Source organism: Hibiscus syriacus, unplaced genomic scaffold (assembly GCF_006381635.1).
Source record: "Hibiscus syriacus cultivar Baekdansim isolate YM2019G1 unplaced genomic scaffold, ASM638163v2 tig00111621_pilon, whole genome shotgun sequence".
Taxonomy (NCBI): domain Eukaryota; kingdom Viridiplantae; phylum Streptophyta; class Magnoliopsida; order Malvales; family Malvaceae; genus Hibiscus; species Hibiscus syriacus.
The window spans coordinates 3,774,710-3,799,204 of NW_024063138.1; the positions used below are offsets into that span (position 1 = coordinate 3,774,710).

Below are 24,495 nucleotides of genomic sequence, written 5' to 3' on the forward strand. Positions count from 1 at the left end.
CGTAACCGACTCCCGAACTCGGATTTTGGTAACGCAGACCTCAATTTGTTGTTTTAATTAAAATTAATTTTTATTTAAAACGACAAAGCATTTTTGGGTGCCCAATCACACCCTAATCAAAGATTGGTGGCGACTCTTTGAACCGTATTTTTCGATCGTAAAGGAAATCCAAAAATTTTCGAAACGAGAGGTCTTTTAAATCGCATTTGTTTTTAAATTAAAAAGAGATAATTAAGAATTAATGTGGTTTTTAAAATCTCACTTTTTTCACATATTAGAAAAAAATCGTTTCGACACTCTGTTTTGCAGCAGCATTCAAAAGGGAGGACAGGACATTCATCACAATAACAAATAGGTAAGGAGATAAATGGTCTCCTTGCCTAATCCCTCTTGCTCCCTTAAAATACCCCACCAAGCTACCATTCAAAGAGATTGAATACATGGGAGTAATAATGCAGGCTTTGATCCAATTACAAAATTCAACAGGGATCCCCATTGCCTCAAGTACAGTCAACAAGAAGTCCCAATTAACAGAGTCAAAAACCTTATGCAAGTCTATTTTAATTGCACATCTAGGAGAAAGACTCTTCCTAAAGTAGCCTTTAACAACCTCCTGAGCAAGCAAAGTATTGTCTACTATATTCCTACCCTTGACAAAAGCTGACTGACTATGAAAAATCATGCAAGGGAAGAAAGGAACAAGTCTATTAACAAGGATTCTTGTAATGGTTTTATAGACCACTGAACAACAAGAAATAGGTCTAAATTCCTTTATCAAGCATGCATTTAAGGACTTAGGGACCAAAACTAAGGTTGTAGCATTGAAATCAGACAGTAAGTAAGATGATTTGTTTAATAATTAGTAATAAAGAGTAGTTAGGCTCTACCGACTGTCTCCTTTTCCATTTTACGGTTAGGATTTTGTTTTCAGGCTGAGGTTGGTTATATTCCATGACTTTGCATAAATTAGTTTTTTTTTCCTAAAATGTTTCAATAAATTGTAATTTGTCATTTTAACTGCCAATCATTAATGTTGAATGAGTAACATTAGTATAAATAATTAATAAGGTCTGTGACACAATTGGTAAAGGTTGAAACTTTGAATTTTTAAGTATCTAAATATAAATTAACTTTGGTAAAAATCATGTAAGACTTTTTTAATTAACTTTAATTATATGTTAGGACTTGTTTGTTTTATTATAATTGATTTTTGAAAAAATTAATACATACTCTTTCGATTTACATTTTCTAATTTATCAAATAACAATTAAAATAGTTAATTTTGTTTAGGTAGATCTTAGTAAAACTAATCTTATTGAATCAAGTTAAATTACAAAATAAAAAAAAAAATTCTTAATGTTGTATTCTTAAAGCTTTATAATCTCATTAGATAACTTTCAAGTAAAATGGCGCAACGGGTAATATAATTTCTACCATTCTATACGTATATTTATTAACTTTTTCTACCCATTCTACGCGTGTCAATATTTGTGTAGAGAACATATATAATATTTATTTTATATTATTATTCTTTAGCCGATCGAGTTTTGTATACCCAGAAAGAGTACAAGGAAAGAAACAATTCCCTTGCCATCCAGTTGATGATTGATGCTTGCTCTTCGCCTCTTACAAGAGCTTCACACTCACTCCTCATTTCAAGTTCCAACTTCCATTAATTTCCCAAGTTTTAACTAGTTTCTTCACTGAAGTCTTGTAATGCCTCAAAATTCCATTAATGTTTAAATTCTAAAATTTAATTATTATAGGCCGACATATAATGTTGAGTTTAAATAGGATATATTAACTTAATCAAGCTTAATATAAAAATAAGTGTCTAAATTATACTTAAAATTAATTTTAGGTGTTTAAAGAATTTTTCGTTAAAAATATGTGCCTAACGTTTTTTATGTTATAATTTTAGGTGTCTCCACCGTAACAGTCGTTAACTTGCACGTGTTATATTTATATATTTTTTAAAAAAATTATTTAAAAAAAAACAATGAAATATTAAATTAAAAAAAAAAAACTTTCCTTCTCTCCCGTCTCCTTCCCTTGTCCCCCATCACCCATGCAGTCTCCTGCAATTTTGCAAATCATCAGACGGTTTAAAATGGCTACAAATCATCTGTATATCACACGACCGACGATGGGTGTTGGTGGCAATTTGATTTTGAAATCTCTTTTTAAAATTTCCATCGTTGTTCAAGATAAAGCATTTCGACCAAGCCGTTGTTTGACACCAGGTTTGATTTCTCCAGTGCTGCCAGAATAGGTGTTGATGATCACTTCAAAATAAATGTGGAAATCAATATAAAATAAGCATTTCAAAACTATAAGGATTTAAATTGGATTCAAGGACAAAGAATTGAGTATTTTAGTAGTTTTCGCCTGAAGGAATGAAAGTAGGTGGTATTGGAGCGACGACAATGGAATGATACACCGTGGTGGTCCGACGACGTGGGTGGGTATTCAACGGTAATGGTGGCGGTCGGCCACCAACGGTAATAGAAGGAAGGGTTAAGGTTTGAGTATTTGGATAATTGGAGGTCTTTTATGATTTCAATAAAAATTGGTGGGTTTTTTTAATTAATAATATTCTTAAATAGTTTTTTTAATAAAAAAAATCTAAAAATATACGAGGGTAATGTGTATCACTTAATGGTTAACTTTAACAGTTATTACAGTCTAGACACTTAAAGTGTAATGTTAAAAACGTTACACACTTATTTTTAACAAAAAAAAACTTTAGACATCAAAAGTCAATTTTGAGTATAATCTATACACTTATTTTCATATTAAACCTATAAATAATGAAATAAGTAGATAAATTTGATATATCTATCGGATTGAATATACTCACTTAAGAACTCATTAGTCTATAATAAGGAAACTAGGACTAGTTAATCCATCATAATTTCGATTCAATTGGAATCGTAAGTCTTGATCATATAGCTCACATTATAAACTAAAGTTTTTGGATGAGAATGACTCAACCTTCCGTTTTAGGTCCCATAGATGTCACAAATGGCAAAAACAGGTCCTTCAATGATAAAATTATTTTTAAAAAAATTAGATTCAAATAACAACATTCCTGTAAGATGGTGAACAAGGCATTTTCTTTTTCTCCCATGATTAAATTAGAAATACAAGCAATCCTCTTCTTATGATTAAAGGTTACAACATTTTAACCATGCATTTTCTTCTTGCCGACAATTACATATCCAAAAAAAAAGAAAAATAATCTAAGAAATTGAGTTAATAATGCTTACAAACAATTAATTGACAATTCTAATATCCTTGATACCCCTACCCAGTACAATCTTCTACCTTCACCTCACGGCAGCTCCACCTCTTGCTTAGTCACTGGCGTCGGCGACCACACCTCGTGTAAAATACACGTGTGGAAAAAATACCTCAACTCAAGTATATTAACCATTTCAGTACACTACATTTATATACAATTCAAATTCGTCAGTTAACATACTAACTGACTCTCAACTAACTGCTAACTAATTAACAAACTTACTAACTAACTCTCAACTTCCCAAAACTCCCCCTCAAGTTGGTAGTCCAAAGATATCTTTGACTCCCAACTTGGAAATTAAATACTCATGCTGCCGAGCTCCCAAGGCTTTGGTTAAAACATCTGCTAATTGACTTGCTGTTGGAACATAAGCTGTGTTGATCACTCCTTCTTGAATTTTTTCTCGGATAAAATGGCAGTCTATTTCTATATGCTTTGTCCTCTCATGGAAGACTGGGTTTGTTGCAATTTGCAATGCTGCCTTGCTATCACAGTAAAGTCTGGCCGGTTGAAGATCCTTTACACCCAGTTCTAATATCAGATCTCTTAGCCAAACAATTTCAGCTGCCACCATCGCCATGCTTCTGTACTCTGCCTCTGCTGATGACTTTGCTATTGTATTTTGTCTTTTTGATTTCCAAGAGATTAATGAATCTCCTAGTTTAACACAGAAACCAGTAACTGATCTCCTTGTCATTAAACAAGCTGCCCAGTCAGCATCACAAAAGGCTGTTAGCTGACACTCTCCTGTAGAGGACAGCAAAATTCCTTGACCATGATTCTTTTTAATATACCTTACCACTCGAAGAGTAGCTTCCAAGTGTGATCTTTTTGGTTGTTGCATGAACTGACTCAAATGGTGCACCACAAAGGTAATATCTGGTCTTGTATGAGTGAGATAGATCAGTCTTCTTATCAATCTCTGGAAAACTTCTTTATCACCCTGCAACACTTCATCATCTAACTTTTCTTTACAATTTTCAATCAGACCAGAATCATAGCCAGTAGAAGTAAGTTTTACATTTTGTTCCATAGGAGTGCAAACTGGTTTAGCACCTCCTAATCATGTTTCTTCTATTAACTCTAGTGCATACTTCATTTGGTTCAACAAAATTCCTTCTCTAGACCTAAGTATCTCAAACCCAAGAAAATACTTAAGTTCCCCTAGATCCTTCATCCTGAAACTAGCATGCAAGATTGCTTTCAACTCTTTTATCATGGCAGTATTATTTCCAGTGATCAACAAATCATCAACATATATAAGCATGACCACTATATTTGTTCCTTCTCTCTTCGTAAAAAGTGAGTAATCAAACTTACTTTGGATATATCCAGCATCAACCAAGGCTTCAGTCAGCCTCATGTTCCACTGCCTAGATGCTTGTTTTAGGCCATAAATAGACTTCTGCAGCCTACACACCATGTTCTCCCCCTGGCTGCAGAATCTTTGAGGCAGCTCCATATATACCTCCTCAAACAAATTGCCTTGAAGAAATGCATTATGTACATCCATTTGAAACAATGGCCAACATTGTAAAGAGGCAAGCGCCAAAACTGTCCATATCGTGACAAGTTTAGCAACGGGCGAGAAGGTCTCAACAAAATCCACACCTTCGCGCTGATTATACCCCTTCGCAACCAAACGTGCCTTGTAACGCTCAATCTCACCATTAGACCGAAACTTGACCTTATACACCCACTTGCATCCAATGGGAACCTTACCCGGTGGCAAAGGAACGACAGACCAAGTATTGTTTAACTCTAATGCTTGAATCTCCTCTTGCATGGCAGTGACCCATAAAGGATCTTTAATGGCATCACTATAACTAGTAGGTTCAACAATAGAAGTGGAAGAAAGAAAAGATTGAGTGGAAAATGGAAGATGAGAATAAGAAATATAATTTGAGATGGGATAACTGCTAGAAGTGGATGATTGGGAAGAAACATACTCATTTAACCACAATGGAGGCTTGGACACTCTGGAGGACCTTCGAACAACCGGATCAATAGGAACATTAGAAGAACTAGAAGTGACAGATGTAGGAGACACTTGATCACCAACACTAGGACTAGATTGAGACTGATGAGATAAATTGGAAGGATTATTATGGGCTAAAGACATATCTGTCACAGATAGGTTAGTGACAAAAAACTCTGAATCGGGTATAACAGGTTGAGAAGGAAATAGCCTGGACGACAATTCAGGTGAATGAAAAGGAAAGGAATCCTCATGAAACCTAACATATCTACTAACCAAAAAAGTCTTAGAAACAAGACTGAACATCAAATAACCATTTTGTGTTTCTGAGTATCCCATAAGAACCAAAGGAATAGCTCTAGGAAAAATTTATCACGAGGTTTAGTTTCAGTAGCATAACCCAAACAACCAAAGACCTTTAAATGCAACAAAGATGGTGGCTTATGATGAAACATTTCATATGGAGATTTCCAATTAAGAACAGCAGAAGGAAGCCTATTAATTAAGTAACAAGCAACTAAAACACACTCTCCCCAAAACTTAATTGGCACCCTAGACTGAAAACGAAGGGCACGAGCTACTTCTAATAAATGTTTATGCTTTCTTTCAGCTACCCCATTTTGCTGAGGAGTATCAATACAAGAGGACTGATGAACAATACCAAGGGAAGAGAAAAGAGACGAACAATCTTTGCTAAAAAATTTAGACCCATTATCACTACGAATGATTTTTATAGAAGCTTCAAATTGAGTAATAACCAAAGAAAAAAACTTCTTTAAAGAGACAATGGCATCATACTTTAGTTTCAGTAAATAGACCCAGGTCATTCTTGTACAATCATCAACAATTGTCAGAAAAAACCTATAACCACTATGAGTAGAAATTCTGTATGGACCCCACAAGTCCATATGAATCAGATGAAAAGGGAGACTAGACCGAGATTGACTTATTGGGAAAGGCAACCGAGCTTGTTTAACTAAAGGACAAATTAAGCAAGAATGAACAACAGAGGAATCCAATTTACAGTCACCTAACGACATATGATGCAATTTGAGAAAAGAAGCATGTCCTAAGCGAGAATGCCAAATAGAAGTTTTATTATTAATAGAGGACATACAATGAGTTTTAACATTGAAAGGTACCTTAGAAGCAAAACTAATAAAAGAACCAAAAGAATGGAGAATGTACAAGCCCCTTTTTTTCTTACCAATCCCCAGTATCTTGCCACTGAAGAGATCCTGAAAGACACAAAAATCAGGATAAAACTGAACAGCACAATTTAAGTCAACTGTCAGTTTGGAAACAGATAATAAATTGTGAGTGAAGGAAGGGACATATAGTACTTTTCGTAAACAATGAGAAGAATCAAACCAATAAGAACCAATATGTGTTATAGGCAGGGTTTTATAATTCGGGAGATGAACAAATCGTGAGGTATACGCAACAGGGTTACTCAAGCATTCAAAGCTAGACAACATATGGTCCGTGGCACCAGTGTCAAGAATCCAGGTAATCAAATTACGTTCAAAATCAGGTAAACGACTATGAACCATACCTGCAAAGTTGGCAACAACAACATCACCAGAATCATGAACATCCTTGTTGAGAAGCTCCAACAAGCGGTTATACTATTCCGTTGTAAACATCGGCACCAACGGAGTAGTCACAGGGAAAGACTCAGAACGAGTTTCACTCTGTTCAGAGTTAGCCACCATGGAAGAATAAGACTTCTTTGCCTTTGTGAATTTGAACTCAGGAGGGAAGCCATTGAGCCGATAACACTGCTCCCGTTTATGGCCATGAATTTTGCAAAAGTCACAAACTCCATTGAATCTGCCACAAGGAGGATTAGAGGAATTGGAGTACATCATCGTCGTATAAGAAAGAGGGGAAACGCCGGAAGTCAGATATCTCTGGGACTCCTCCTGAACCACCATCAAATACTCCCGATTAACCGAAGGGAGAGGATCCAGAAGAAGAATCTGGCTCCGAATCGCAGAATATATCTCATTCAGCCCCAATAAAAACTGAAACAATCGTTGTTGAAGAGCATGATTCAAGGCTTGTGAGGAATCAACGCAGGTACATGAAGATACAGGAACTAATGCACTGTATTCATCCCAAAGCAATTTCAACCGCGAATAATAGGCGGAAATAGACGAATCGCCTTGAGTAAAGAGAGCAATCTCTCAATGTAAGAAGAAGATTCGTGACCCATCAACCTTGCTGAAGCGCTCCTTCAGATCCTTCCAAACAAGTGCTGCAGTGGAAGCGAACACCAATCCCGCCGAGAGGTCAGCACTTACTATGTTCAAAATCCATGACAAAACGATTGCGTTACACCGATCCCACTGCGGTTGTAAGAGTTCAGCGAAATCACCCCGAGCACAGTCACCGTCGACGAACCCTAACTTATTCTTCAGTAGCAACACAATACGAATCGAGCGGCTCCATAGATTATAATTCTCAATTTCCGTTAACTGATGTGAGACCAGGACAGTCCCAGGCGTATCCGACGGATGCAGGTAGAAAGGGTGCGTGAAATCAACCGAGTCCATGGAAACAAAGAAAGAAGAGAAGATGAATCAGTACAAAAAGAGGGAAAATCAGAAAAGGTCGAGCCACACGAAACCTTTCCTATGATACCATATAAAATACACGTGTGGAACAAATACCTCAACTCAAGTATATTAACCATTTTAGTACACTACATTTATATACAATTCAAATTCGTCAGTTAACATACTAACTGACTCTCAACTAACTGCTAACTAATTAACAAACTTACTAACTAACTCTCAACTTCCCAACACCTCGTGTCTCCATACTCATCTGATGATGAAACCCATCGGAGCCGTACATGTGACCTTGATGATGACCCATCATCATCATCCCTCCGTATATCCCTCCTCCATTAAACCCACCGCCACCCGAACGAACTCCACCCCCACCGCTACCCTCTCCTCCGCTTCCACTTGTCCCGCCGGATGAACCACCGCTGGCTCTATCCTTTTCTCCCATTCCCATGTTGCTCTTCTCGCCCTCCATCTCCCTGTACTTCTGCAAATAAATCTTCAGGGGCTCCACGTATTCCTCAAAACCCAGCGTCGTCATGGCCCAAAGCAAATCATCCCTGTTAATAGTCTTTCTCTTCTCACGCTGGCACTTGTCGAAAGCTTCCCCGGTGATGAAACTGATGAACTCCGAGATGCATTCATTGACTGTTTCTTTAGCGCCTTTCGAGATCTTTGCGTTCGCCATTAACGCCTTTTTCATGATCCTGCTTGCGTTGGCGATTGGCAGGAACATGTCCTGTTCACGCGCAGACGTTTCGCTATGAAGGTTCCCTCCGCTATTGTTATGTCCCCCCGATTCGTTATCTGAGTCCGCCATAAGAAAAATGCCAAATCCCAAACAGTTTTTTCTATAAATTAGCAGAGAATTTGAGGGTTTGGTGGGGGCAGAATCGGGAATCCACGATGATCTTTGTCGCTGGTCGGGAAGAGAAAGAGGGAGGGGGTGTCGTCGTGTCGAATACTGAGACAGAAAGAGAGGTTGTTTGGGTCCGTTGGATAGATGGCATAATAATGCATCGGGGTTGACACGTGGTTGGTTTTGGACCTTTTGTTTATCGATAAGAGTGGACTCGCGAAATGTAATTTAGGTCGTTGGATTTTATATGGGACCCGATGATCTAAAGGTTTGGAAATGAAACACGTGGTGCTGGGGAGTGCGTTTTTAACCTTTTAGGGTGAAGGAGAATCTTTAGGCGGCTGCTGCGGCTCCGCGATTTTGGCTGGCTAAGCTGAATCGAGCTGGCAATGGCAACTCATCATCATGGTCCTCCCTCTCGGTTACATGTGGCAAATCATGAGCCTTTGATGTTTTCATGCGCGTGAAGTGCTCGATTCTCCGATTTGCCAAGTCAAGTCTTTCATCTTTCTTTCGTTTCTTTTTATCCTACAAATAATTACTTTTAAATAATTTTGCTCCTTTCGTATATGACGAATTTTATTTATTTATTGCTTTTAAATAATTTTCCATTAAACATTCTAATGCAATACTTAATGTATTTAATTAGGGAGTCTTAATATTAAATGTCAGACATATCGTGTTCTGTAAGTCGTACCATTGATTATATTTAGAGATGAACATGAGTCGGGTTTTTGGTCCACCCGATCCGTGAACAATGAATCTTCCACTTGAGATCTGACTTGACCCAACTAAAAAAAATTTCACCCGATCCGAACCCAATATATAACTTAAAAATTCTACCCGAAATAATAATAAAAAATATTATTTTTATTAAATAAAAACAATGACTTAATTGAAAAAAATAATATATATATAGGGATATTATTGTAATTATTCCTAAATATATAAGGTAAAATTATATATTTTTTTGGGTTGGGTCGAGTCGGATATTTTTCACCCTAAACCCTATCCGACACGAACATTACATTAAATAAAAATCCGACTAGACCCGAACCCTAGTTATATCATGCCCGTCGAGTCGAAACCCGTCGGGTTCGGGTCTCATGCCCATCTCTAGTTATATCAATGATGTATAAGATTTTATTAAACTCGAAAATTTCTGTAGAAGTAATATAAAAATATCCGAGTATTCGTGATTTAATTATTGTTTTTTATGTTTCAAATCATAATATCAGTATTTGTCAGTCATCGTTTCCAAGTGGATGGAAGAGCAAACTGGTAGAATGACATAGTATAGTAGTTGGAATATATTTACAACATCAGTTGAAATGCCCTCAAGAATGAAGAGGATGAGTACCTTAAGGTATGTATTTATAAATCATTATTAGTAATCATTACTAAATCATTAAATATTAATAATAAATTATTAGTAGTATCGATATTATTTTGAGGTTCTGTTTCCATGGTTTTGGTACTGCCTTATCAATTTCGGTACTACTTAGTCTAAATTGAGTTTTTTACTCGATTAAATTTCAAAACCTTTAGTAAAAATTTTTCATTTGAGTAAAGAGTAAAATTTAAATCGAATATAATCTTAAATTTTATAAAAATCAATTAACAAATTTATTTGATATTTAAAAAAAATATTATCAAATTAGTAGTAAATTATTAAAAATTATTATTAAATCATTATCAAATCTTATAATTTTATTATTAGTGATCATTACTAATACATTAATATCAAATCAAAATCCTTAAATATTTATAATAAATAATTATTAGTAATTATTAGTAAATCATATCATTACTAAATCATTAAATATCAAATCATTAGATTAATAATAATTATTAAAACATTATTGATAATATTAATAATTAATTAATCATATTAAATAATTATTAGTAATAATTCTCTATGCATTATTTTGGGGGAAAAAATAACCCCCATGCATTATTGAGGTCATTTTGCCCATACATAAATTTTATAAATTTGATTTAAATTTAATAAATTCGACTATTTATAAATAATAATAAGATAAAATATAAATAAAATATAAATAATTCAATTAAAAATGAACTTAAATATTATTAAAAAAACATAGAAATACATATATGATTACTAATGAGGAGGCCTATATCTTGGTAAATTAGGATATTTTTAAAATGACATTCACCCCTACATAATCTGCATATCTTTGGTTGATCTCTTTGTTTAGCATGAAAATCCATACTGGTATGAATACGGCTGGACTCATGTCGACCCTTTGGACTTCTACGAAACATTGAATTTGGCAGCCATTCGTCATGATCCTTTTTGGGCCAATATGATTCATTTGGGATCTGTCTGAACGCATAGCTGTAGACATTTAATATGTATAATATTAAGTTTTTTTAAATAAAATAATTTTTGTAATTTTATATGTGTGACACGTGTGATTGTGGTCGCTTTCAGGCATGGAAATATCCATGTGCTCATGCAGTCACTGCATGTATGTATGCTGGTGTTAGCGTATACACTTATATTGATGGATGATTTCATCTACATAGGATATTAAATGTCTACAGCTATGCGTTCAGACAGATACCAAATGAATCATATTGGCCCAAAAAGGATCATGACGAATAGCTGCCAAATTCAATGTTTCGTAGAAGTCCAAAGGGTCGAGCTGAGTCTAGCCGTATTCATACCAGTATGGATTTTCATGCTAGAGAGAGGTCAACCAAAGATATGTGAATTATGTAGAGGTGAAGGTCACTCAAAAAACAAATGTCCTAATTTACCAAGATATATGCCTCCTCATTAGTAATTACATATAAAATTTCAAAAATTATTTTATTTTAAAAAAATTAATATTATACATTTTTTAAAAAAACCAAAACCCCCAAATTGTACATCTTTCATTGTCGATCAACCATTGTCAATTCGTGACCATCATCGTTGACGCCATTAGAATCGTTAAAAAAATTAATGATTTAATGATAAATTCAATTTTTAATATTACTTTTTTGGCTAAATTTTTAATCTTTTACAAAAAAAATTATTTTTAATGAAAATATACATATTATTTGCGGATTAAGACTGGTCTTTGTTTTTAGCCTTTCCTTTACATTAAAAAAATAAAAATAAAACTAACAAAATATATTAATATATAAAATTGCAATGGCTACAAAATGTCATGATCAGTGGAACCATTTTTTTAAGCATGCGGCTATTGGAGCAGAATCAGGGACGAGATCGCACTGTCTCCATGGCGACCTACAAGGTCGCACGATCTCCATGGCGGCCTATAAGGTCGCACGGCATATATGGCGACCTACAAATAATCTGTAGCAATCGTCCTCTTTCAACAATTAATTCTTCGAGAGCAATATATGATGAATTGTTTTTTTCAATGCATTATTCCGTGAGTTTGCCTAGAAAATGTAACCGGACACATTTTGATTATTTGAAATTTTCTTCATGTATAAAAGATTTTTAACTAGTATGGTAGGAGGAAATTAAAAAAAAAAAAGAAATTGCCTAAAGCAACACTGAAAATAAATGTGTGAATGAAGTGAACTTAAAGCTAAAATGATTAGGGTTGATGACCCATCGAAAACTTATGGCTAAGCATCAACCGGCTGCAATTCAAATGGGAATCAATTGAATCTTACTTAAAACCACTGTATTCAATAATAAGATTTTTAATAGTATAAGATGATTATAAAATAATATTTATTTATAATATTTTTTAATTATTAGCAATACACACGCATCCTAAAGATGTAGTTGTTCAAATCTGGGAAAACAACACTACATTTAACCATAGGGTATTCAATAATAAATTGAATTATATATATATTGAATTATAAGTAGGATGTCCATTTAGGAATGAATATATAATTTTATGTTAGGGACAAATTTAAAATTACCTATATTACGTGATAATTTAAAATTTTAAGATACGACCGCTCTTAAAATCTTTTGATCAGTCCTTATGTGTCTATCATCCAAATCTTAACATATTTTCTCTGGTTACAATATTTATTACTATTACTACTACTATTATTATTATTTGCTGTTAAATTTTGGAAGTAAAAAAACTAATTTCAAACATTTGATTAACCAATTAAATTTCATATAAGAACTTTAACTTGACATAAAATATCTATTTATTTAATATGTTTATTTGAAAACTAAAATTCTCAAATAATTAATTTTTTTATTTAATAGAGAGGTATTTACCTAGTAAGATAAATATTAAAATTGAAATCCATTCAAGATGAGACAATTAGACATCTTGATCATCAAATTAATTAATATATCTTAATAATTAAAACAGTTTATCAAAATTCACTAAAGAAGGTCAAATACTTAGTATATTTTAACAAGAGAATATAAAATCTATTTTTATTTCAACATAAATGTTGTCTTTTAGACTTGCAATCAAACAAAAGAAGAAATAGGCAAGAACAAGAAGAAAGAAGCTTCCCATTGTGGAATCCGACCCAAACAAACAACAAAACATTTCTAAGTTGTTTATATTAACCAGTTAAATTTAAAGCTGAACTTGTTTTGACAAAACTTGTTCATTAAATTAAACAGTACCATCGTTAAACCCTCCACCTGAGTTTTTGACGCGTTTATCTGTCGACTTACCGTCTTAATTGTCTAAACCAAAGTCAAATCTCCTTGTCCGAATACTTTTCTCACTGTAAAACCGTCAACCAAGTAAATTGCACCGTTGATCTTTTCTGATCATGGGCCATGGGTGCTATCTATTTTCCTTTTATTTATTTCTTGTTCTCGATCTCTCCTCTTACCTCGAATCCAAACTTCGATCCCCATTTCCCATGAGTTTTGCGGTCTCTTTTTAACCGCTAAAACCATTGATTTTGCGGCAAGGGAAAAAGCTCTGAGGTTTTTGGAACTTACCCTTTTACTTTTTCAGCTTCTTCTAAAACGGGTTGCTTTTATTCTTTGATGTTAGATTGTTTACGGATGTGAAGTTTGTTTTTTTTCCTGAAGAGAAAAAAATTGATTTGGAAGTTGTTTGAGATTGTGTATTGTTTGTTCTATGGCTAATACCAGGAAACTGCGTTTGAAAGATGCAGCTCTTAAGCGTCTGCTATATGTTGTTTTAGTTACTTTATTAGGAGTTTCACTTTTGGTAGTTTCTCTTAGGACCAATACAACGCCTGGTTTAAATCGATTAAATGAAGATTTAAGTGAAACCATTGATGTTCAGAGCTTTAGTGGCATGCTCAACCTTCCTAAACTGAATGAGTTTTCGACTCTATTGGAAAAACAAAATCAATTGCCCCCTAGGAATAGAGATCTGTATCCTAAGTTAGCTAAAGATCATATAACCATTGTTTTATACGTGCATAATCGGCCTCAATATCTCCGAGTGGTTGTTGAAAGCTTGTCCAAGGTTGCGGGGATAAGTGAGACATTGCTGATAGTTAGCCACGATGGATACTTTGAAGAAATGAATAAGATTGTGGAAGGGATCAAATTTTGCCAAGTGAAGCAGATTTTTGCACCGTATTCGCCCCACGTGTTTACCGACGGTTTTCCCGGTGTTTCATCGGATGACTGCAAGGAAAAAGGTGATGCAGGGGAGAAACATTGTGTTGGGAATCCTGATCAGTATGGTAACCACCGGTCTCCGAAGATAGTTTCTTTGAAGCATCATTGGTGGTGGATGATGAATACTGTATGGGACGGTTTGAAGGAGACCAAAGGGCATGATGGGCATATTCTTTTCATAGAGGAGGATCACTTCATTTACCCCAATGCATATCGCAATCTACAGCTTCTTGTTTCGCTGAAGCCTATCAAATGCCAGGATTGCTATGCTGCAAATCTTGCACCTTGTGACGTGAATGCAAGAGGGGAAGGTTGGGATAGTTTGGTTGCAGAGAGGATGGGAAACATTGGATATGCCTTCAATCGGACTGTTTGGAGAAAAATCCATTGGAAGGGTAAAGAGTTTTGCTTCTTTGACGATTACAACTGGGATATAACAATGTGGGCGACGGTCTATCCTTCATTTGGCAGGCCGGTGTACACATTACGAGGTCCAAGGACTAGTGCAGTTCACTTTGGGAAGTGCGGTTTGCATCAGGGCCAAGGGCAGAGTAATGCTTGCATTGATAATGGATCAGTGAACATTCAAGTAGATGATGTTGATAAGGTTGCTAATATCAGATCGGAATGGGGTGTGCACGTGTATCACGATCAAGCTGGGTATAAAGCTGGGTTTAAGGGCTGGGGTGGCTGGGGGGATCACAGAGATCATCAACTGTGCTTGAGTTTTGCTCAAATGTACCATTCATACAACACATCTTTAGATGTGATGGGTTGAGTCTAAAGCATCTCAGTTTCCCTCTGTCGTAACTGGTGAGATCTGGATTACTTTCTTCCATAGTTTCTAGAAACATATAGATTCTGAGTTATAATTTTGTAACGTTGATGAAATCTCTTATTCTTTCTCCAAATTTAGCTGCAATGAGACTAGATTATTCTTGTTTTCTTATTGAATTTGAAGCAATTTGATGCTCGGTGCTTGTCCTATGAGATATAAGTCGGTGCAATTCAATGCTTGTACGTTAACCTGTTAAGAGACCTCCAATTTGAGCTTCTTCCCCCCCCCCCCCAACATTAGGCATTTTATCCTATTCTGTATTTCTGTTTGAGCCTATATGAATCCAAGGCCACTATGTTATGGTCTTGAAACTACTTCACTGCTACATTAAGAGGAAATTTATGGTATTAGGCGTACGGATAAATGTTGACTTCATCAATGGGACGATGAGATGTTATAACAATATCGACGTAATTTGTTGGTGTTTGATGGAGCTTCATTCTCAGGTCGCCCCCCAATACAATATGTTTTTTGGTTTTTAGCTTATCGACTTGTTCTTTTATGTCATCAGTCACCAGTTTGTACCTTGCCAGGGGCTCACTAGGTAGATGCGTGCCAACTAAAATATGGATTTGCTGGGGTATCACTGTATGCTCATGGGAAGTGGGAACCGAAGTTTTCTTTCTTGTTTTCTGCTTTTAAACCCAAATATTCAGTTAAAATCTTTATTGTATGCTAAGATCCAATACCGAACTACAGGTTGGGGTATCCTTATGGGATGGTAACATCCAATTACCGAAATACAGACTGGTGTACTCTTAACGGATGTTAACATTCAATAACTGTTTGGCGACGTAGGTGGGATACATGGTTTGCATTGCATTTATGCCGTATTTGATGTAGTTTGAATATGTCATGTCTATATTATCCATTATCGTGTACTGATTGTATGTTGAACCTTATTCTCTGTCGTTTGACTTGTATTTAGAGGTCACATTGAGCTCCATAGCTCGCTCCCTTAGTTTTCTCTCTTTCATATCTTTATTGGTTGTAGTATCACTCTAGTACTTGGAGGAACGATTAACTTCATGTCACTTTTTAATAGTGATTCTCAGTGTATTATTTAAAGATTATAGATTATAATATATTAATACTGTTTTTGGTAAAATAAAAATATATTTGTACTATTATAAATCATATTTATTACTATTTGAAAAATAAAATGTAATTATTTTCATTAATAAAAAAATTAATTATTTTCGTAACAGATTATTAACTTAATCAGAGATTTAATATTAATAAAATTATATTCTCGTAATATTTTCTAGTAACATCAATTATATTCTTGTAATATTTTTATTTAATTTATAAAACTCTTTTTCTCTAAACGTTTATTTTTTTTCCTTAGAGAAGCAAATTATGTGTTTAGTTACCTATTAATTTTTTAGGTTTTGTTTTGGTCATCCAATTATTTTTTCAAATTATATTTAAGATTACGTTTTCGTCACTTATCATTAAAAAATAAATATAAATATTGACGTGATATTTTTTTCAATATTAACGTAATATTAACTCATAGTGACACATTAACATCATCATTGAATGATCAAAATAGAATCAAAATATAATATTATATGTAATTTTTTATAAGATATAATTAGATAATAGAAAAAGAATCATATAAATAAATAGATGATTTTTCAGTAAAATTTTACTTTTAAGGTGCAACACACCATACACAGCCGCAAAAAGGCAGTTGTCAGCCCCTCCTGAATTGCATAAACTCAAATTATGATTTTAAGGTAAAGTTAGGTCCATTAACTATAATATTGAAACTTACAAAATAATGCTCTTAAATTAAATAATTAATTGGAGAGGACATGATAATTAGAACATTGATATAATAATAATAATTTTCTATTTAACATTTATATAAATTAATTTTAATTTAATATAATATTTAAATACTGAGAATTAATTTTTAAAATTAAACCTAAATTTAAATAAATATAAATATTTAAAATTAAATTTATTATCGCACTAATTTTGTTAAAAGCCCCTTTACCCCATCAATTTTTTTTTTATATAAAAATGGTGATTTTATAAACATTGACAACTCAAGTGATCATTTAATAGTGTTTTAGGGTCAGAAGATGCAACTAAGAAACACACTATAGTATAAGGACTATCTAAGTTGTTTACCTTGTTTTTACTTTTTAGGGTAAACTTATTATTTAGTTATTTAATTATTTTTTCTTCAAAATTATAATTAATATTACTTTTTAATTTTATTTTGATCATATATCATTAAAAATTAATAGTGATGTTAATATAAAATAATGTCATGTCATCATTAAAAACTAAAAAAAATTACATTAGTAGTTTTGTTAGCTTTTTAACGACGCATGACCAAGATGAAATAAAAACGTGATGTTAATAATGATTTTGAAAAAAATAGTTGAGTGACAAAAATGAAATTATAGTGAGAATTGAACGACTTATACGTAGTTTACCCTACTTTTAATACCCATCCACACCCACCATATCACACATCTTCAATTAACGCACAGTTTTTTTTAAAGCATTGGGTTTAATTTGGGGGTTTGGATTTTGTCAAACCAGAGTTGTTTCACGGAATTATGAGCTGTACTACAGAGCAGTTTTAAGTCATGGGTTGATTACGTGAGTTCGTTTGTTCATTTTCGTGTAGGATTTCTTGAGAGACAAATAACGATGAATCTGCCCGTTTAGGTTGTGTGAAGGTGGTGGAATCTGTTTTCTTTTTTTGCTGGTGAGCCTTTTTATTTCATTGGTGGCCTTTTATTTTTGAGTTGAGAATGGAATCGTCAGAATTATCTTGGGAGAAAAAGCTGGTAACTTTTTCTTTTAATGGTTTATGTGGGATATATATTTTTTACTTTGCTCATGATTCCCGGGTCCAGGAGATTCTTTCTGACAATGAATAGTTTTCTTCTAGCATGGGAATTTTAATTTAATTTTGGAGTTCATATTTTGTTCTGGCAGTGGCAGTACAAAGATTAGTAGATTCCATATAAAACTTTAAGCTTTTTCTTTTGGTTATGGTGATTTTGAAATATTAAGTTTATATGGGTTAAAAAAGAAGAAGAAGAAGAAAGAGGAATAGGGGTGTTTGAAAAAATGTCATCCAAGTCGACAAACATGAGTAACTGTTCTAGGAGCAGCTCTGCTAGATCAAAACATAACGCTCGTGTGGTCGCACAGACCACAATTGATGCCAAGCTCCATGTGGACTTTGAAGAATCCAAGAGGCCTTTTGATTACTCCACTTCTGTTGACTTCAACGTTTCGAGCTCAACCAGTAATGTTCCATCTTCTACGGTGTCAGCTTACCTTCAAAAGATGCAAAGGGGGAATCTGATTCAGCCCTTTGGTTGCTTGATTGCCGTCGATGAGCAGAACTTCACGGTTCTTGCTTATAGCGAAAATGCTCCGGAAATGTTGGACTTGGCACCTCATGCTGTTCCAAACATAGAGCAGCAAGAGGCTCTGACTTTTGGAAGCGACGTAATAGCGTTATTTAGTTCTCCAGGTGCGGCGGCCTTGCAGAAAGCTGCTAATTTTGAGGAAGTTAATCTTCTCAATCCGATATTGGTTCATTGTAAAACATCAGGCAAGCCCTTTTATGCTATTTTGCATAGGATTGAAGCTGCACTAGTTATAGATCTAGAACCAGTTAACCCAGCTGAGGTGCCAATAACTGCTGCTGGTGCTTTGAAGTCCTATAAGTTGGCATCCAAAGCCATTTCGAGATTACAGTCCTTGCCAAGTGGGAACATATATCTGTTATGTGATGTTTTAGTTAAGGAAGTTGGTGATTTAACAGGTTATGATAGGATAATGGTTTATAAATTTCATGAAGACGAACATGGAGAAGTAATTGCTGAAAGTCATAGACCTGATTTGGAGCCTTATCTAGGGTTGCATTATCCAGCTACTGACATACCACAAGCCTCAAGATTCCTTTTCAGGAAAAACAAAGTTAGAATGATATGTGATTGTTCTGCCCAACCAGTTAAGGTGATTCAAGACAAAGGATTGGCTCAACCATTAAGTCTTTTTGGATCCACGTTAAGATCTCCTCATGGATGTCATGCGCAGTATATGGCAAGTATGGGATCAATTGCATCTCTTGTGATGTCAGTAACTATCAATGAGAATGATGATGAGATGGATAGTGAGCAGGACAAGGGGAAAAAATTATGGGGATTAGTGGTCTGCCATCACACTAGACCCAGGTTTGTTCCATTTCCACTGCGATACGCCTGTGAGTTTCTCATTCAAGTATTTGCTGTGCAAGTTAACAAGGAAGTGGAATTGGCTGCCCAAATGAGGGAGAAGCATATTCTGCGAACTCAGACCGTTCTTTGTGACATGTTGTTGAGAGATTCTCCTGTAGGAATTGTTACTAAATCTCCAAATGTCATGGAACTTGTTAAGTGTGATGGGGCTGCACTTTACTACAAACAGAAATTTTGGTTGCTTGGAGTTACCCCTACAAACGCACAAATCAGGGATATAGCTGAGTGGCTTCTCAAGTACCATAGTAGCAGTACAGGCTTAAGTACTGATAGCCTTATGGAAGCTGGCTATCCAGGTGCTTCTGGTCTTGGAGAGGCAGTTTGTGGGATGGCTGCTGTTAGGATCACTGCTAAAGATTTCCTGTTTTGGTTCCGGTCCCATACAGCAAAAGAGATCAAGTGGGGTGGTGCAAAGCATGATCCTGGTGACAAGGATGATGGAAGAAAGATGCATCCCAGATCATCATTCAAGGCTTTTTTGGAGGTTGTCAAGTGGCGTAGCCTGCCTTGGGAGGATATAGAAATGGATGCAATTCATTCCTTACAGCTGATATTGAAAGGCTCCTTGCAAGATGAGGTTGCTGACGATTCAAAAATGATTGTGAATGTACCATCTATAGATGACAGGATTCAGAGGGTGGATGAACTGCGTGTTGTCACTAATGAAATGGTCCACCTGATTGAGACAGCTGCTGTCCCAATCTTCGCCGTTGACTCCTCTGGTAACATTAATGGATGGAACTCCAAAGCAGCAGAACTCACTGGCCTGACAATTGAGCAAGCCATTGGCATGCCATTGTTTGATCTTGTCGAGGATGATTCGATCAATATTGTCAAAAACATGCATTCATTAGCCTTAGAAGGTACTAGTGGGATTTATCTTTTGAACATGCTGCTTTATTAGATATTACTTTTTTATTGGTCTTGAAACTATATGCATGTTCAATTGAACCGTGTATTTATGCATTATGGATATATATGTTTTTGTTTCTTTCTTATATACCTCTATTTTAACCGTATCGCTTATTTTGAGGGATCTCCCGCTTGCACGGTCGGTCGGAATCCCCAACAATCGGAAGGTATTGTTTTTCCAGGGTACATGAGTGCCGTTTTAGCCCTAGGATTTTGTCTCCTGACCCTTAAGAGGGTCTAAGGAGCTCCTCGGTTGAGGAGAGCACGATATGCAGATCATGTTGTACTTACCATGCCTGATCTTGGATGTCGAGCTCGTGTGTTGTTCACCTCGGTTGATTCGAGTGGAGAGCCACAATGACCCAATTGAAGGGGTTGGAGATTTAGAGGACCTAATTGGTGAAGATGCAAACCTTGGAGGATCAATTGCCATTGAAATGCATTTGAGAGAATAGAACCTTGTGTGTGCTCCACAATTCCCCTTACGGCTTGAGGGTGCAGGTTATATTCTCCCAAATGCATTTCAACACCAATTGTGCCATTCAATGCCAATTGGTCCTCCAAAGTTCGCCACTTCTCCAATTGGGTCCTCCAAGTTTCCAATGGTTCCCGTTGCTCTCTGCCCAAATCAACATGGGTGAACCACAACCAGAAACTCGTCATTCGAGGTTTTATTGTTTAGGTATCTCCCAATTGGGCAATCAGTTGGAACCCCCACCAACCGAAAGATATTGTTTTCCGAGGGTGCTTGTGGGCGTTTTCAGCCTTGGGATTTTGTCTCCCAACAAGGTCCTGGGAGTGTCTGGTTGAATTGCGTCATACATACCGTGAGTTACCTTGAGTGCTGAGCAACTGTGTGTGGTTCACCCCAATTGATTTGGGCAAAGAGCCATAAGGACCCAATTGAAGGGTTTGGTGACTTGGAGGACCCGATTGGAGAAGTGGCGAACCTTGGAGGACCAATTGGCATTGAATGACACAATTGGTGTTGAAATGCGTTTGGGGTAATAGAAACCACCCCCAAAGCCTTAAGGGGAATTGTCGAGCTCCCCTGGTACCACTAGACCAATTCCGGTTGTTGGGGTTTCTGACCGACTGTGCAATCGGCAGATCCCCCATCAAACTTGCATTTTCATCCATTATTTTATATGTTAGTTCAGCAGCAGCTCAATTGCATTATGGAGTGCGTAGCTGTGTTATTTACTGGTGACATGTTTGTAGGCATTTTGATATGAGTATTCGGATAAAGGTTTTCTTTTGGCTTTCTGACCTATTATCAACTATGTATCTCTCTTAAAAACAATGAACAACTTGTTGAATCATCAAATAGTTGAATCATGTTTATTTCTAATTGATCCTTTTGTGATAGCCCCATAGAGAAATGGTGTGATGTTTTTAACTCTTTATTTTCAATGAGCCATTTAGTTCAGCATTTCCTTTGTAAGATTGCTCTAAATATTACTCACCTTTGTTTGTTGTACTTCTATCTTCTCTAATTTTTCCTTTTATGTTGGTGGTTTTGAAGTTAAGCTTGCTTTTCACGTTGATGACAAATGACAGGTATAGAAGAACGAAGCATCGAAATCAAGCTTAAGACTTTTGGTTGTCAGGGAAATAATGGCCCTATAGTCTTAGTTGTTAATGCATGTTGTAATCGAGACATAAAGGAAAATGTTGTTGGAATTTGCTTTGTTGGGCAAGATCTCACCGGCCAAAAGACAATCATAAACAAATATGCCCGTGTCCAGAGTGACTATGTTGGTATTATGAGGAACCCATCTGCTCTTATTCCCCCAATTTTTATGGTCGATGAATTCGGCCGATGCTTGGAGTGGAATGATGCAATGCAAAAGTTGACTGGCATGAAGAGGGAAGAAGCCATTAATAGGATGCTTTTAGGGGAGGTTTTTACACTGGATAAGTTGGGCTGTAGGGTGAAGGATCATTACACCTTAACCAAACTAAGGATTTTATTTAATGGGATAACTGCGGGTGAGGATGCAGATAAATTACTGTTTGGGTTCTTTGATCAGCAGGGTAAATTTGTTGAAGTATTACTTTCGGCAAACAAAAGGACAGATGCGAACGGAAGGATCACTGGTATTTTGTGTTTTTTGCATGTAGCTAGCCCTGAGCTTCAATATGCTTTACAGGTGCAGAGGATGTCTGAACAGGCAGCAGCTAGTAGCTTCAACAAGTTGGCTTACATCCGTCAAGAACTCAGGAAGCCTATGAAAGGAATTGCATTAATGCAGGATCTAATGGGGTCTTCTGATTTGAGTAGAGAGCAGAAGCGGCTTCTGAGGACAAGTATAACGTGTCAAGAACAAATGACCAAGATTGTTGATGACACAGACATTGAAAGTATCGAGGAGTGGTAGGAGTACTTAACATGTCTGTTACCTTGTTGCTGTTGATCTTTGTTCTTTTTGAATTAGTTAATTCTGGGTTTTTTACAATCAAATCTTTCATGGATTTAACATTTCTCATTTTTTGTATGATGTTCATAAGTTAACCTTCTCTCTTTTTAACGGAAGCTTGCTCTATCTGACACTTGTAGCTACATGGAAATGGACTCTGGGGAGTTTAACCTTGGAGAAGCCTTGGAAGCTGTCTTGAAACAGGTTATGTTAATGAGCCAGGAGCGCCAAGTTCAGGTTATCCAAGAGTTACCTTCTGGACTCTCATCCATGTACTTGTATGGAGACAATTTGAGGCTTCAGCAAGTCCTTTCTGGTTTTTTGACAAATGCACTCCTTTTCACTCCTGCATTTGAGGAATCATCAGTTGCATTCAGGGTGATTCCTTGGAAGGAACGTATTGGAACAAAGATACACATTGTTCATCTTGAATTTCGGTAAAATCCCTTTGCTGTGTATGCTTTATTATGTTCATAATAGATGCAGCTGGATAGAATAGAGCAGTTTTATCATGTCTATATATCCTCAGATAAAGAATCAAAATAAGGCTGTTGACTTTGAATGATTATATTGCAGGATCACTCATCCAGCGCCGGGTGTCCCCGAAGATTTAATTCGGGATATGTTCCACCACAGGCAGGGTGTCTCAAGAGAAGGTCTAGGCCTATACATCAGTCAGAAGCTTGTAAAGATTATGAATGGTACTGTACAGTATCTTAGAGAGGCCGAAAGATCATCCTTCATTGTTCTTTTAGAATTTCCATTGGCTCACCAGCTGGGTCACCGTTGAAAACCCATGTCCATGGGAGTCTGATGAGATTTGAAACAACGGTACTGCAGCTTCCACATGAACCGTATCAGTGGCTTGTGTTCTCAAGTCTCAACCAATCAAACGTCTTCAGACCTTGGGGTCAAGTTGTGGTCTTTCTGAGTCTGGATGATACCTGATGCTGCTCAACCTATCAAGGGGCATTCGCCATTAGAAGTTTATAACGCAGGTGAAAAGTTCGCTGCAGAATCGAAGATTTCAGTAACGAGAAAACCTGATAAAACAATAGTGAATATCTTAGAACCTTCTTTATTTTAGGATACATTATGTATCTTTCTTGCATTACTATTCCATAGACTGAGGCAATATCTAACTGCCTGGGCATCATATGGTGCCGATGTTGCTGCTTTTGGTGTATAAGAGGCTACTGTACAGTGAACCTCTAAATGATCCTTGACTTGATAATGAACTCTTTTCCAGCTATGGAGGATAAACAGTTTCAGAAGACTGGTTGCTAGTCACATGCAAATACAGAAGGATGTAGACGGATCCTTCTCGAACAATTACGAACATCTCAAAGGTATTGGTACAGCAGAAGGTGAAATAGTTCCCTGTGGCTCCAAGTTTCAATTCCAGAAAACCTGTAGCTCGAGCTATCCTTTGTCCGGGTTGGGAGGATCGGCATTCAACTTTCGTGTTTCTTGAGACCCTTTGCTGTTCCCTCCATTGATAGTATTTATGTTGTCTTGTTTCTGTTTTTAAATGGCAGAAAACCTGTTTTGTTTCCTGTTTATTCTATGAAAGCATTTGGTCAAACTGTTGAGCCACCGTATTTACTTATTTTACGTGAAAAAGGGTGGATTTTGTTTTTGTTTCTGTGCCAAAATAAATAAATCGAAGAACTGAATCTTAAAGCATTATTTGTTGATTTCAACGAGAACTTTTCAGTGGTATATTTGGACTCTTCACTCTATCTAACCTTAACCC

The 24,495-nt window shown here is 35.9% G+C and overlaps 3 protein-coding genes across 4 annotated transcripts; 2 read left to right on the forward strand and 1 right to left on the reverse strand.

The window, feature by feature from the left end:
• Positions 1–3,318: 3,318 nt before the first annotated feature.
• On the reverse strand, positions 3,319–8,797 carry LOC120165887 (nuclear transcription factor Y subunit B-3-like). Its single transcript, XM_039175319.1, has 2 exons — positions 8,096–8,797; positions 3,319–3,382 (listed from the first exon to the last, which is right to left on the reverse strand). The coding sequence occupies exons 1-2, from the start codon at positions 8,673–8,675 to the stop codon at positions 3,357–3,359; spliced, it is 606 nt and encodes a 201-aa protein (XP_039031250.1). The 5' UTR covers positions 8,676–8,797; the 3' UTR covers positions 3,319–3,356.
• Positions 8,798–13,438: 4,641 nt separating this feature from the next.
• On the forward strand, positions 13,439–15,211 carry LOC120166120 (alpha-1,6-mannosyl-glycoprotein 2-beta-N-acetylglucosaminyltransferase-like). The gene has a single exon (XM_039175482.1). The coding sequence runs from the start codon at positions 13,775–13,777 to the stop codon at positions 15,065–15,067; it is 1,293 nt and encodes a 430-aa protein (XP_039031413.1). The 5' UTR covers positions 13,439–13,774; the 3' UTR covers positions 15,068–15,211.
• Positions 15,212–17,661: 2,450 nt separating this feature from the next.
• LOC120165901 (phytochrome C-like) lies at positions 17,662–24,383 on the forward strand. Of its 2 annotated transcripts, XM_039175333.1 has the most exons (4): positions 17,662–20,270; positions 21,880–22,696; positions 22,880–23,176; positions 23,316–24,383. In XM_039175333.1, the coding sequence occupies exons 1-4, from the start codon at positions 18,227–18,229 to the stop codon at positions 23,527–23,529; spliced, it is 3,372 nt and encodes a 1,123-aa protein (XP_039031264.1). In that variant the 5' UTR covers positions 17,662–18,226; the 3' UTR covers positions 23,530–24,383. The 2 variants fall into 2 exon arrangements, with proteins under 2 accessions (XP_039031264.1, XP_039031265.1); XM_039175334.1 differs by lacking the exon at positions 22,880–23,176.
• The last annotated feature ends 112 nt before the right edge of the window (positions 24,384–24,495 follow it).